General features: G+C 47.6%; 1 protein-coding gene across 2 annotated transcripts; it reads right to left on the bottom strand.

Annotated features, from left to right (window-relative positions):
• Positions 1-8,028: 8,028 nt before the first annotated feature.
• DMRT2 (doublesex and mab-3 related transcription factor 2) lies at positions 8,029-13,054 on the bottom strand. Of its 2 annotated transcripts, none has more exons than XM_048931136.1 (3): positions 12,365-13,054; positions 12,172-12,274; positions 8,029-10,708 (listed from the first exon to the last, which is right to left on the bottom strand). In XM_048931136.1, the coding sequence occupies exons 1-3, from the start codon at positions 13,034-13,036 to the stop codon at positions 9,684-9,686; spliced, it is 1,800 nt and encodes a 599-aa protein (XP_048787093.1). In that variant the 5' UTR covers positions 13,037-13,054; the 3' UTR covers positions 8,029-9,683. The 2 variants fall into 2 exon arrangements, with proteins under 2 accessions (XP_048787093.1, XP_048787094.1); XM_048931137.1 differs by lacking the exon at positions 12,365-13,054 and adding an exon at positions 11,329-11,410 and having other exon boundaries at positions 12,172-12,327.
• Positions 13,055-14,483: the final 1,429 nt, after the last annotated feature.

The following is a 14,483-nucleotide window of genomic DNA, read 5'->3' as shown; positions in this document are numbered from 1 at the left end:
AGACTTCCCACAGTCAATAGCCAAAGGACTGGACCACAGACTTACCTCTGAGTTGTCCAAAGCAGAGAAAGCAATCGTGCCTGCATGGGATGCTTCTATAACACTGGTCTGAAATACAAGAGCCATCTCTTTGATGTCTAAGCTATTTGCCCAGATTTGGAATGACCAGCCACAGCTCACCAGATGCTGTTGTTGGCTTGGGGTAACTTTCTCAAATACAGCCCTTCTCTTGGTAGAAGTGCTGAGAAAGAGCAAGCATCCAGATGCTCCCACTGCTTCCCTGAGACTGTTTGATGGATCAGTCATGCTGGATGCTCCCCCTCTCCTGGCTCCAGGATTTTGAACTCTCTTCAGCTGGCAGAGGGCAATGGAGGCCATCGCCAGCTCCTTCAAAACTGCCGTGCCCTGTTCTGACGAGCAGATGGCCTTCATTTACTTCTCTCCCAGTCTAACCAATCACTGAACTCCCTGCTGAGGCAAGGCGCTGCCAAGCAGGGCTGGAAGGAAATGGTGACTGGTTTTAGACCATCAACACATGTCATCTGGACTTCCAAAATACTGTATCAAGCAGAGGGAGGCCGGCAATCTTGCCACTGATGTGTTCTAAAGATAACTTGGCGGAAATTAACTGATTTTCTCTTATATTTGAGCACTACTACCTGGGACTTGCTGAACACAGGCTTTCTGGCCTTCCTTTGGCCCAAACATGAGTCCACTTGCTTCCTGTATCTTCTTTAATAGGCTTCAGGAGTGTTAAGTGGATGGCACAGCAGATGGCCTTTGTTTTCTTTCCACTCCAAGTCCAAGTCTCTACATGTACCTCAGCTGTCTACCTCATGGGTTTAATCTTCCAAACACTAAGGTATACTTGTTCGACACAAGCTTGCATTTCTTCAGTTTAAAATATCAGCAAAGAATGGTTCAGTGTAACTGTGGGAAGGGATTAATCAAATTAACTGCATAATAAAACATCAGCTATCTGATGGAGTTGCCCCCTTTTTTTTCTTCTTCTTCTTTTTCTTTTTTTATAATTTTGAAGGTTTAGGACACGTATTGAAAGCTCTTTGTCAAAACAATGACGTAACAGCTTGAAGATAAAACCCCTCCATTTAAGCACGGGCGTGTATGCAGCTGCAGAATGTACCCTACAAACATTCTGGATACCTGCCTTCTGCACTCAACTGTTAGCTCCAAACAAGTACCAGAAAGAAGAATGTTCTGGAAAGGCTTGCAACTGCTTTTGCTGAAAACCTTCTTTCTGTCAGAATACCTTTCTCTCTTAACAAGTGTGGAGATAAACATCTCTGCTTCATGTTTGACAGCAATGGGAAACGGGTTGGCTATGACTGCAGGTTGAAAGAATCAACCACTCTTGTTGTCTTTTCTGAAATAGCATGTCAGAGAAGCATTCATAATTGTAATGTATTCCATACATTTTCTGGTTTAATCAGTACACCAGAGACTCTTCAGATGTACAGTCGCCAGGGAGTAGTGCCTACTCTATTCTGACTCAGATGCAGCATGATCTTTACCCTTTGCCATAAATTGGCTCAGAGCACATCTTTATGTGTCAGTTTTGCCTACTCACTTTCAGATGTTACCAGCTTCCAGTGCTAAGGAGCTGCTTTGGAGTACATGTGATTTTCATTTTACACATTTTTTCAGTTCCTTCATAGGCCCAAACGAAAAATCCAGCATTCAGGGACATCATGTAGATTTATGATACTCTCTGGTGGGACTTTATGCTAAGAACCTAATGAATGGATTATCCTCATCCACATGTGGCATTTCCCAGCTGTGGGAGATATGCTGTGATTCCTTGTTTGTTTTGCAGCTTCCACATAGGCATGCTGAGATGGCTGCTTTGTAGGAAGCCTTTACAAGACACTCTGGGTAGGCTGTTTTGTAGCACAGGGACCTGAGCACAACAGGCAGTTCCAACATTTGAATACTGCCATGTGTGAAGGGAAGTACAGAACACAGCATTTATGTTGTAGGAGTCACCGAAGTATCCAAGAAAGACACAGAGGATGTGCGTCAGGAAAGCAAGGAGCCTCAAAGGACACCAGGCTTAACCATGTGGGAGATGATGACTGGAAAAGCACATAAGAAATAACAGTTGTTTTCAGCCGGGGTCTATCTTACTCCCCTTCACTTCTGAAACTATTCCAACTATGTCTGCAGTTGTTTCAAAGATACAAAATTCTGCAGGTTTCACAGACACGGTTATTTAGATAGAGGGGATAGACTGTAAAGAAGTCTCCATGCCAGGGAAAACATAGAAGGAGCTCTATGTTTATTAGTTAACAAAGGATCTCACTCAAAGTCCTTCTGCCTACGACTCTGTCTTCAAGAAATGTGCTGGGTGCAAAGTAAAAGCTACAGAACAGTCACATAAGACAGTGAGGAGGGAAGGACTTCCAGCATACCTACCACGATAGCATCATTCCTTAAGTACCAGTGTGTGCTTTGGTGCTGTGGTGAGCTGAGAGCTGTTGTGCAGCAGACAATAGGAAATAGGGGTGTGTAAAGATAAGCTCACTTTTATTACTGCTTTGCAGAGTTTCCTCCAGCCCTGCCTATCCTGCTCCCACCAACAAGACATGGTGCGGGAGTAACGCCAGGAGCTGAATGAAGACATTGCTACAGGGAAGCTGTTGTCAACATGGGTACTCTTTCCTTTCTGCAAGCCTAGACTTATTACTGGTTGCCATAAATTACAGAAGATCATGTATTCAGCATAACCTTCTGCTCATATCCTCCTCTGTTAGACAGAAACCCTTTTATGATTACCCACATCATTATTGCTTTGAGGTTAAATTATTACAAATAATGCTAATGGTATCACTGATTTACTCTCAGATCTCAATCAAAAATCACTGAGTCACACTCCTCTAATTCTAACCTGAGAATTTATTGGACTGAAGAAAGAGTTTTATCCAAAAAGTTATTTCACTCGTTCCTTTGCATTGCAGAGCCTCTGCCTAAGCCCTCCAAACCCAGCAGAGCATGCCCCCACGCAGCCACATCTGCAAGCTGTTAACCCAGAACTTCTTCGTCAGAACGCAGCTGCTTTTGTAAGCAGGTAGACTTGCTTGAGAGAACACTTCAGTGCTTGGCAAAGCTGAAACTGCCAGAGTGACCCAAAGAGGGCTTGCCAACACCTCCTGCAGAGGAAGGCTGATTGTCCCTCTTGTTCCCGTAGGTGCTCAGACCATGGTTGTGCCTTCCCTGAAGGGCTGAGGCAAGCAGAAGGCATGCAAGTGCTGGGATCTCCACCCAGCCCAACTGCCATTCTCCAGCTACCCCAAAGCCACCAAGCTGGAAGTTAGATGGGGCTTATCTGTCAATTGCCAGTAAGCTTTTATCTTGTTTTTCTGCTTTTTCCAGGCATGTCTTATAGGCACAAGAGTGGCAAAGCAATTTTGGTGTAAAGCTCTTTGCTCCTGAACTCAAATCCCACATCAGTTTGCCAGTGTAAGAACTGAAATCGTTTTAAAATATGATAATGAGACTGCAGTTTTCTCAGGCTCTTTATGAAAGTGCAGTGTGGTAAGTGATGAGGTGGAGATCATGTTTGAAGCTGAGGGGACTCAGCCCTTTCAAACATGAAGCTTTTTAGTAATGCTGTATACAACTACTTCATCTTGAGACAGGCTGTAAAGTTTTAGTATCACATTAATATCATGTTATGATAGGTTTACTGTTTTTTTTTTGTTTTTTTTTTTTGGTATGCTTTCAAAATTTCACCATTATTGGGCTTTCCCTTCCCCTTTCTTTTCCCCTCTTTTCTCTTTTTTCTCTTTTCCCTTTCCTCTCCTCTCCTCTCCTCTCCTCTCCTCTCCTCTCCTCTCCTCTCCTCTCCTCTCCTCTCCTCTCCTCTCCTCTCCTCTCCTCTCCTGACCCTACACTCATAGAAAGTCATTTATTTTTGCACCTACTCCATCATGCATCAGGTATGCAATGATTTAATAGAAGGTAGGTTTCTTAATTCTAGTGCACTTGGCAGTAATATTGCAAAATGCAAATCCTGTACGACGTGTTCTGAGTCAGAGTGGCCCCGTTGGACTGGACACCAAGGTGAACAAAATGCTGTAGTTTTCCACTCAGCAAATGCATCCAACAGCATGTTGGTCTACTTTTAGCAGAGCGTTGCCAACACACGGAGGGTGGATATCTTTCATCTCAGTTAGACATATCTAATGATGAGCTCCCTCAGAATGAGTTCAGCAAAATACATGAAGAAGAAACTGGAGTATCTCTTGCATGAATACTGAGAGAGCCAGGGCTGTCCAACCTGGAGAAGACAAGGCTCAGGAGAGATCTTATCAAATATTGATACCTGATATAGGAAACACAGATACATGCTGTAGTGATGGTCAGGTGGGACAGAGTCAATGAGCGCACTCTGGAATAAAGGAAAGTGCATCTAGATTGAAGAAAATATTCCTTTTTCCTGTGGGTGTGGTACAACCAGTGGAGCAGGTTGCCAAGAGCAGATGCATAGTCTCCATCCCTAGAGATTCCAAACGTAGCCAAGAAAAGATCGAGCAAAACTGCTGTGGTTGAGCTGTTCTGGGCAGGAGTGAGACTGGGTGCTCTCCAGGGGTGCCAGCCAGCCTTGGTGCTGCTGCAGTTCTGTTCCCTGGTTCTATCACATAGTGCTAAATTCCCATTAATAAACTTGTTTGAAGATGTAACAGAAGTAGTACTGCCTCTTCAAGATAAGGACAGCTCAGAAGGTAATAAGTGTCAATAAATTTCAAAATTGAATAAAAGATTAAATGAAATGTGGTCTTCCAAAAGTGTTGAAGTGCAAGGTTCCCATCTAGCTGACATTCCCAAGCTGCTTACTGAGACCCTATGTGGCTTTTTTCATCTCTCTATGCTTACACTACAGCAAATCTACAATTGCCTGAAAGGTGTTGATTATACCTATGCATATTTTTCCCTAAGATTTGGGGTTTTCTATCTATATACATAATTCTGTTCTTTTTAAATCTGTGATTCAACAATTCTGTGACTACTTAAAGCATCTTTCCATAGAGGTCCAGATTTCAGTATGGTTTTGATAACCCAGAGGCAAGCCATCTCAGAGAGTGGTTTGTTCACCCATGTTTTCTGTTGGACTTAGAAAAACAGAAACTTGTCACAGCCAGCTCCTTTGTGGGACTGTTCATGTAGAAATGAAATGAGTGGGGGAAAACCAGACTGGGTATAGTGGATGCCCCTATGAACTCTCATTTTACAAAGACAGACTGATGTACCACAGATAGAACCAACCTGATGTACCTGTTTCATGACCAACTGTATTGACAAGGAATGAACAGAAAATCTAGTCAGTGTCTGAAGACAAGATTTGAGTGACTACAGTGAGGTACAGATGCACAATGTCAGCTAGTCAGCGCGACAATGACATTAGGTCCAGCATTCCCAAAATCTTTGCGTGTCTCGGAGTGACTTCTAGGCCCCATCTTGCTTAGGTAAGTATTCACATTCACAGGCTCTGGTGCTACTTAATCAGCTGGCGAATATATCAGTAGGCTTGCCTGGGCAGTCTTTTGCTTATGCTTGGGTGGATTTCAGTTACAATTAATTTCTACAAAAATTGGGAAGAAGGCCACAACCACTTTCCAACAAAAACTGTTCATTATTCCTATTCTTCCAACTTAATAACTTCGCTGAATATGAAGAATTTTTCCTCTCTTTTCCATTGCTTAGTGTGGAAGATCCGATTTATCAGCAGAAACAAGACAGATGTTTCAGTCCTGATCTCATCTAATGGCTGGTGTTCCACTGTCTCATGCCTTGAGCTCAAGCCCATTTTTAACACAGGCTTTGCAGTGAGCCAGCAGTGCTGGTGCCATCAGCTCTGAGAAGTTTGCCCTCAGCAGGAAGCCAACAACCCACACCTACTGTGCAGGTTCTCTTCCCCATAGGAGGAAATGCAGTGCCTGCCTGAATGGTCCCACATCACTTGAGGGAGAACACTGACACTGCAGCATCTGTAAACTCTACCTCCCCCAGGTGAGCCCCTCCACCTGCTCCTTGCCTCCCAACCAGCCAGTGAGCCAGGCACTGTTTGGAATTCTATCCTCTAGTTCTGTACGCTTCCTAAACATTTTTTGTCTAAGTACACCTAAGCACTTTTAGTGTTTGGTCATCTCTGACAACAGTACCAGCTAGGTGAAGTATTTTGCAGACCAAATGGGTAAATGCTGTTTGTCCTTACTTTGTGCTTCCCAGAGCCAACTTCCCAGCATGTTCCACCATCGTGTAAGAAAAGTTGAGGGGATGCAAAGGGAAATGCAATCTGACATCATGAGCACAGCACAAACGTGCATGCTATATCCAGAGAAAGCTGGTGGTTCTGAACAAGAGGTGCAGGCACCCACACGTACAGCAAATGCCACAAACACTGTGTTTAAGGAATAGGGAGCATAGGATGTTAACAGCTTATATACTGCAAGGAATTCATTGCCTAGCACTGAGCGATTTCTCATGCAGGTCTCACATCACATTTTTGGCCACAGAGAAAGAGCAATGACTTCTCCTCCCCTTCCTGAGTTTGTACAGCTCCACCAGCACACATGGACAAATCTCTGCTTCTGGTCCAGGGAAACATGCAGCAGACTGAGGGAGGAGAGCTATGCATCCACTGTGAAGATGCATGAGGAAAATCACAAGTAGTCTGCCTGTTCAAACTAATAATCCTCCAACAATCCTTATACATGTTTTTAACCAACATAAGGAGAACTGATTCAATAGCAACATGCTTTCAAGGCATATAAGATGCTTTCAACAGTTTAAGGAGAGCCCAGGTTTTATGAAAGGAAACAAAGTACAAGCATAAATGGTTAATGAAACAAGAAATGAGCAAGTGAAAGCGGGATGGTGTGGCCAAATGCTGACTCCAGTGAGACTGATTTGTTAAATGAAGCAGGCAAAATTTGTTCCAGTTTCACTTTAACGATCACGTTTTTAAAGTAATAATAGAAATGTCACTCCTCTTCTGATGGCTGGGCTTTAGGCAGAATCATCTGGAACACAGACATAGGTTGTGGGTCTCTTCATGTGTATGTGTACATGTAGGTGTGTGTGTATGCATATGTGTATGCGTACATGTGTGTGTATGTCGATGTATGTGTGTATATGCCTCTGTTCACGTCTATGTGTGTGCATGATATAGATAGGTATAGGTTAGTACTTTGTGTATTTTGAGTGCTTTGAGGGTTTTCATCCCTTTAGTTGAACTGGCTCTTTAAAAGGTCAAGAGATGGCAAGTGTTTTGGAGGGCTGTGGTTTTCTGGTCTCTTTTGTAATGATAAATAAAGACAAGTGACTTCCTTAAAAAATATTTCAGATGCAAAATTGAATGGTGTTAGATGTGCTCATTGTCAGGCAAAAAGTAAAATGTGTTTATGGAGGACTAATTACAGTACTTACTGCTTTACTATGTGTTCCTGAACTGTCTTTCATCTGCCATCCTACTTTACTCCAGCAGCTTGAACAACAAAATGATTCATATTTGTAATAACAAAGCAACTCTGATAAAATTAAAACTTATTGTTAGTATGTTATGTCCAGTTCAGCCAAAGAAGGAAAGCTCTGGTGAAAGCAAATTAATATTAAGTGTGAAGAATTTTGCTCCATGTAAAAGCTGCTCAGCTTGGTGTGACTGCCGAACTGACTGATGAGAAGCCCCGGCTCCCAAGCAAGGTCCATCTCCCTCTAATGGCAGCTGAGCAAAAGACAGAGTCTGAGCATGTGAAAAAGCGATTCATTGCATTGGAGATGTGTTTCCAGGCAGGCAAAGTCTGGTCAGTATGAATGATTCTGTAAAGTAAAACTCTGGCTGGTGTCAAAATCCTGTTAAGTTTGTGTTATCGTTTATTATTATTGCCTGAAACAACATGTTTCTTTTCTATTTGTTTTAAAAGACAAGTCATACAAAATTTACATGTGCTAAAATGCTTTTTCTCCAAGCAAAAGGCAGAGCTTGCTGCTTGAACGAGGTGATTGGCAATAGCATCAAGCCACTCACTGGTCTCAGAAAAGCACCCTGGCAAACAATTCACCCCGTGCACAAATAGCAGCTTGTCCCCCCACGACACGAGTCAGCACCAACGCCAAACGTGGTCAGAGATGCAGAGTGAGCAATGCTCGTGTTCAGATTCATTTACAGCAAAATGATCGTTCAAGCTGTATGGTGAATGTTGTAAGATCAGAAAATAATAGTGTGCCCTCTCCCTGGAGGTGCTTAAGGCCAGGCTGGATAGGACTCTGAGTAACCTGGTCTACAGGGAGGTGTCCCTGCCTATAGCAGGGGAGTTGGAACTACATGATCTTAAAGGTCCCTCCCAACCCAAACCATTCTGAGTCTAGAGATTTTGCCTAGAAACATCAAATAGAATTTGCCCTGAGAAAATAACAAAAATCAAGAACAACCACAGCTCCCTTCAGCTGACCAAGCAGCTTCTGCTGGGTTGAAATGTTAACAGGAGTAACCGAGGCACCAGCAGTAAGTGGAAATGCCAATGTTGAAATACAGGAAAAAAACTCAAAATACCGCAAGTTCAGAAAGTTTCCTTTGAGCTCAGTTACAGTGAGAGCTGTAACTCTGTAACCACAGCACCAAGGGCACCTCACTTTCTGAGGTAAATTCTACTGCTTTCTTTCTATTACCCCTGCAAAAGGGCCCAGAATTACAAAACAGAGAGATCGTGACTTGACTTCTCACTAGCAATAAGGATTCTGTGCACCATTTTTACAGTCATTCCAATTACCACGGCTCGAGACTCTCAGACTATTGCAGGTCAGAATTAAATGTTTTTAGGATGGAAATATTCTAAGGAGTGAAAACCCAGAGGAACAGCGAAGTCAGCCAAAAGCATCTATTCAAAATAAAAGCATTTATTCAAAAACTGAATTTAAAAAGAGGATTTTTTATTCAAAAACTCACCCCAAAAAACTCATTATCCCCAAAAGACTCAAAAAACCCAAAAAGCTCATTATCCCCAAACACAGTCTACCCAGTATGTCTTTGCTTTAGAAACAGAAGTTTTGTAGAGAGGTATGGGCTAAGTCAGTCTCTATGCTAGCAAGCACTTCACCTTCAAATTAAGAACAGCAAATTTCAGTTAATAACAGAAGCCTTCTAATTCATACTAGTCTACATGCATCTCTTCCCTTAGGTACTGGAAGGGGAAAGCAGGGTGACCACATACCCCACCAAGATAACTCAGTACATCGGTACCAGCCCACAAAGGAATAGGTGCGTTCTGACAGCAGAGCACACTTGATTGCAAGAGACTAGAGACACAACTAAGATCAGGGGATATTACTGGCAGGGCAAAGAAGATCTGTTTTTGCAGGTAAACTCATTTTATTGAGTGGTCTGGAGTTCTGCTTAAAAGAACACTACAGTCTTCTGTATGTGCCATTTCAATTTTTAAAAATAAATTCACTTTTCTTCTGAAAACATGCATGTTTGTATAAACAACATTTATGTATGCCATTTTGAGAAAAAAAAGAAAGAATTACCATTTACAGCAGAAACTCCTCTTTACAAATCTTTTAAGAGAAAAGGTGGGCAGTAGTAATTCTGCAGAAGGCGAAGCACAAAAGCTCTCTACACTGATGTTGCAGTTTATTCACTGGGTGACATTAGCCTCTGCACAAGGTCATTTAAGGATGGATTCAACTGAAAACGACAGTGGCTCAGCTGCTGACAGTTTTGTTGTGGCCTGTTTGGGTCCAAAGAAGTCTTTTGTACATTTATCTATAGTAAACTTGTATTTCTGGTTCTCTTTAATGCTGAACTCCCTATATTTCTTAGACGCTTCTTCAAAAGTCTCTTTCATAAACGATGCTCTCAGCTCTGTTCCCGATTTGTCTGGAAATGTCTGCGGGAACAGTGACTGAAATGGATTGTATTTGATAGGTGGAGCGGGCTTGGCCGTGTCTTTGCTGACCTTGCTCAGTGCCTGTTCTTGAGGAGCCAGAGAATCCTTATCGGAAATCTGAGAGAAAGTCCTTTTTGGAGGAGAGAAGGCTGACCTCTCCCGAGCCTCCTGAGGAAGGCACGGCACCTCACTGCATGCCTGCTGGATGTCAGGCGTGTGGGTCAGGAGGAGTGGATTCTCCAGTTTCGGAGACATGATGTCCTGCTCAGCGTTCGGACACTCCGGGCTTTGTGCCACCTTGGCGTTCCAGCCTGTCCCCGGTTTGAGAGCTTGGACAGTGGTAGCGTTCAGCAGGCACTGCTGGTAGAGGAGAGCATCGCTAATGGGGCCACACTTCGGCCACACTAAGAACCTGGAAGGCAGGGGATACTGCCTGTAGGTAGTAGCTACACTGACATTGGAAGAAATAAGTTCCATGTTGCCAGATCCCGAGTACTGCATGGTTAGATCAAGGCACGTTGGTAAGAAATTGCAGAACTCCTTGCCGGGAGCATCAACCTGAGCAGGGCTGAAGGCGGTTTTGTACGCATTGTATTCAGCTCCGTGCACCATGCGGTTCGGGAGGAAGAGGGCAGCTGCTTGTGTAGCTTCCATCATCTCTCTTTCTTTGTACTCTCTTTCTAGCATAATGTTCTCCAACTCTTTATCAGCAAAAGCCCGTCTCTTTCTCATCCTGTCACTTACAGGGGGTGGCAAAGGTGAGTTTCCTCCCAGGTAAGCGTCTGCTGGAATAGGACGGTAACCTAAAACAACGAAGTAGCATTAGGAATGGAACCATGCAGGAGAAATATGATAGCTGTGTTTGCACCAGGGGCTCCCTTCAGAGCCTGTCCACCAGGCATGGAGCACGTTCTGCAGACCCTGTGCAGTTCCTACCCTCATCACCGTGCCACCTCAGTTGCCATCCCTGCGCCCTCAGGCACATCCTTCCCCACTCCCTGCATGCAGAGAAGCCAGCCCTGCGGCTCTGCCCTGCGTTTTTCCCCCAGAGCTAGCTGAGCAGCCATTCACAGTGGCCATTGGAAGCAGCAGACTGAAAAAAGGCAATACCCTGCCATGCATTATGATCAGTACTGAACCGCACGGCTTAATAATGCAGTATTTTTAATAAACATGGTAAACAAGTACTCAAATATTCCACCTACTCAGAACTGAAGTACTACATTAATAAAACAAATATCCAGTGCATTCAGCTAATGTACTAATTTAACATAACTGACAGGGTCCGATCCTGTTTGCTCTACCCAGTGAGGTAATCCTACTGAATTATGGAACTGATTACAAGAGCAAGAAGAGGATTTTGCCCGTATTCAGTCCCACTCCTCTCACACAGTTTCCCCATTGCCAAGAAAGATATCTATACCTATAGCTGCTGCCATTCCTATTCTCTAAAGATGAATCACTATGATCATATTGTTACAGATGGTAGAAAATTCCAAGGAGAACTAGGAGAAAAGAAAAAGAAAGTTAAGATAAATACATGAAAAAAGAGATTTTTTTTTTTTTAAAGAATGAATTGAAGGAGAAAATTAGAGAAAAGTTTAACAGGACAGAACTGTACACACACAGGCAAAGAAAAGAGCTTTCTATTAAAAAATAATAATAATAACAATAATAAAAAGAACTTGATGATCGTAATGCTACAAGGCTACAATTTGGAAAATAATTAAAGCAGCCACAGACATAAACTGGGGCTTGACCCGAAGAGACAGAGAGAACTATATATGTATATGCTCATTAAGACATGGATCTTTCCAACGTCTTGTTTCTGCAGCTGACATTTTCAGCAGGAAAAAAAATCCGAGCAGCCTGCCGTGCCTATCTCACCATTGGTAACGCAATAAACAGAGCTGCTGTGTTAAGCTTTCTCTTCAGAAAGAAAGCGGTTTGATTTACTCCTTTGCTGATGGATACGGCCGCAAATGAGTTGCCCGGCACCGCAGAACACGGCTGGGTACTCATGTCAGAAGAATGTCGGCTTGTAACACTAACTCTCAAATTTCAGATTACCGCCGCTAACATTTCAGGCATTATTTGAGGGGGGAACTGAGGTCCTGCCGCGCCGATTCCACCCACGCAGAGCGGGAGCCGCGGAGGAGCCCGACGGCACCGCGCCCGGGCGGCGCAGAGGCCGCTCCGCGTTACTTCGGCTGAGGCAGCCCCGCCGACTTCAGCCGCACTCGCGGCTCGGCGTCGCCGGACCTACCTTCCAAGATGCTCTTGGCCAGCAGGCTGGGCGTCCGGACGTGCCTCTGGTAGACAGCTTTGCGCTCCAGGCTCGCTTGCTTCCCGGCCAGCCCCTTCTTGTCCTAGGAGAGCAGGCGGGCGGCGCCGTCAGCCGGGGCCACCCGCCCCGTCCTGTCCCGACCCGACCTCCCGACCCGACCGCTCCGCCTCACCTCGGTGGCCTGCTGCCGGCGCAGTGCCACCTGCGCGGCCATCACCCGCTGCCGCTCCACCACCAGCAGGCAGTTGGCGCACTGGCAGTCGCGCCAGCGGCAGAACCGCTTGTGTCCCTTCAGGCACGACACCACGCCGTGGTTGCGGCACCGGGCGCACTTGGGCGTGCGGCTCAGCTTCCGCGGCTCAGTGCCGCCGCCCCGCCGTGGGGCCGCCGTCGCCTCCTCGCCTTCCTCCTCTTCCTCCTCCCTCGGAGCGCCGAGGCCCTCGGTCGCTTCCCCCTCCAGGCTCTCCACGTCGATTTCCCACTCGCCAGCGGCGCGTCCTTCGGACATGGCTGCTCCGCGCCGCAGCTGCAAGAGAAGGGTCAAGCTACCCGCCCGCGGTCGGACAGGCACGGCGCGAACCGCCAGATGCCTCCCTCCGCGCCCCTTGGTCCCGTGCCCCGGAACCCGCGGGGCTCCCCTCAGCTTCCTCGACGGCCGCTGCCCCGAGAACTGTGCGCCGGCCGGAGCGCGTCTGCCGCGGGGAGAAGGGCGGGGAGAGAGCGGGAGGAACAGCCCCGGCGCGGCCGTGGGATGACAGCACCCGCCGGCTCTCGCCAACCACGCACGGCGGTGCTGGAGCTCCACTGCCTTTGCACTCGGGAAGCGATGGCTCCGAACTCCCATCCTCACCGCCGCCGAGGCTCTTACCCGAGTTCGGTGCCCCAGGCCGGCAGGCTAAGCGCCGGGCTCCCGCGACCCACAGGGCGCCACGCCGTCCGGTGACACTGGGGGGTTCTGGCGGGTGCGGGCAAAGAGAGCGCTGTCGCCGCCGACGAGACCGGGACCGCGACCGCCTCGCCGCGCCGCTGCGGCCTCGCCGCGTTATCAGCGCCGTCCACAGCCTCCCGCGCCGCCCATCGGGCCCGCTCCGCGCGGCCGCCGCCCTCATTGGCCCGCGCCGACACCGCCCCGCCCCGCCGCTCGCCTGCCAGCCGCCGCGCGTGTGTGCGGACGGGCGTGGGGGGCGCGGGGACGCGCGTGGGGGCGGTGCGGAGGGGAGCAGGGCGGCGGCGGCGGCGGCGGGTGCGGGTCATAACCGTAGGGAGAACGGGAGGAGGAGAGGAGGAGAGAGAGGAGTGACGCGTGTGGGGGTGACAGACGCACGCCAGCCCACGGGGAGCGCGGCGGGGGAACGTGGTGGGGAAAGGTGGAACGCTCACGGAGCTTTTCGTTTGTCGTCGTTCTTTGTCCCGCTGCGAGGAGGGAAATGCGTAGAAATGACTTTATTTCGAGTCTGGAAACACAGCGGTATCTCTGTGATTTTCCCGCACTCCCTGTAACACCGAGGGGCAAAGTATTCGTTAACTCCGTAACGTTCGCACCGTGACACTTGCAATGAGCCGCGGAAGAGCTCTTTCTCTCCTCCCGTTCTCCGACGGCTGCCGCGCTTCCAGAGCCGGGTGGACCAACACTGTCGCCCGAAGTCGGGGCTGCGGAGCGCGGCTGCAAACGGGAGTGGGAGGGGGCGAATGGGGATGACACTCAGCTTGGACCCGCTCGGCGCCTAGCGGAGGAAAGTCAGAATAAATAGGGTATGCCCTGGGAAAGAAGAAAAGGAAGGAAAGGAGGGGAAGGAAGGGAGAAAAGTGAGAAAAAAAAAAAAGGCGCTCGTCGGTGTGCTGATCGAAAGCCAACGATATGTCAACTATACACCGAAAACATTCTCCTGTAAGGGCAAACGTATTTCCGTGAGCGGCGCGTGCAGCACGCGCAGACAACCCACGCTCGTGGCTCAGCGGACGGGAACGCGCCGTGCCGCCGCCCTCAGCCCCTCCCTGTCGGGCGAGCGCCCCGGGGGCTGCAGCATCTGCGGCGGGCGGGCCGAGGACAGCCGCCGGATTGGGCCCTCGTTGTTCGGCCGAGGTGTGCGGAAGCCGCGCGTCCCCGTGCAGCGTTCGCCTACTCAGAATGCAGCTCGCCGCACTCGCTTCGGGGAAACGCGTCCTCGACGGCAGGTAGCATTCATCCCCAAAGAGTCTCCCGCTGCTGCTTACAGGCATGACGAAAAGGCAAATACCTAAGGAATTCCACTTTCCCCCTTGGGGTCTTTCTTAAAAGGCGCGGGCATGAC

Source organism: Lagopus muta, chromosome Z (assembly GCF_023343835.1).
Source record: "Lagopus muta isolate bLagMut1 chromosome Z, bLagMut1 primary, whole genome shotgun sequence".
In the NCBI taxonomy this organism is placed as follows: Eukaryota; Metazoa; Chordata; class Aves; order Galliformes; family Phasianidae; genus Lagopus; species Lagopus muta.
The sequence above is the reverse complement of the archived record's forward strand: the minus strand, read 5'-3'. Positions and strand labels throughout refer to the sequence as shown.

What these genes read in the sequence shown, in the direction of transcription:
- DMRT2 (XM_048931136.1), bottom strand. Translation starts at nt 13,036, where the DNA reads ATGGGAGTTCGGAGCCATCGCTTCCCGAGTGCAAAGGCAGTGGAGCTC. An exon ending in GCCGGCAGCAGGCCACCGAG is followed by an intron (nt 12,275 to 12,364) that starts GTGAGGCGGAGC and finishes CTGCTCTCCTAG; the next exon opens with GACAAGAAGGGGCTGGCCGG. An exon ending in GGCCAAGAGCATCTTGGAAG is followed by an intron (nt 10,709 to 12,171) that starts GTAGGTCCGGCG and finishes TCGTTGTTTTAG; the next exon opens with GTTACCGTCCTATTCCAGCA.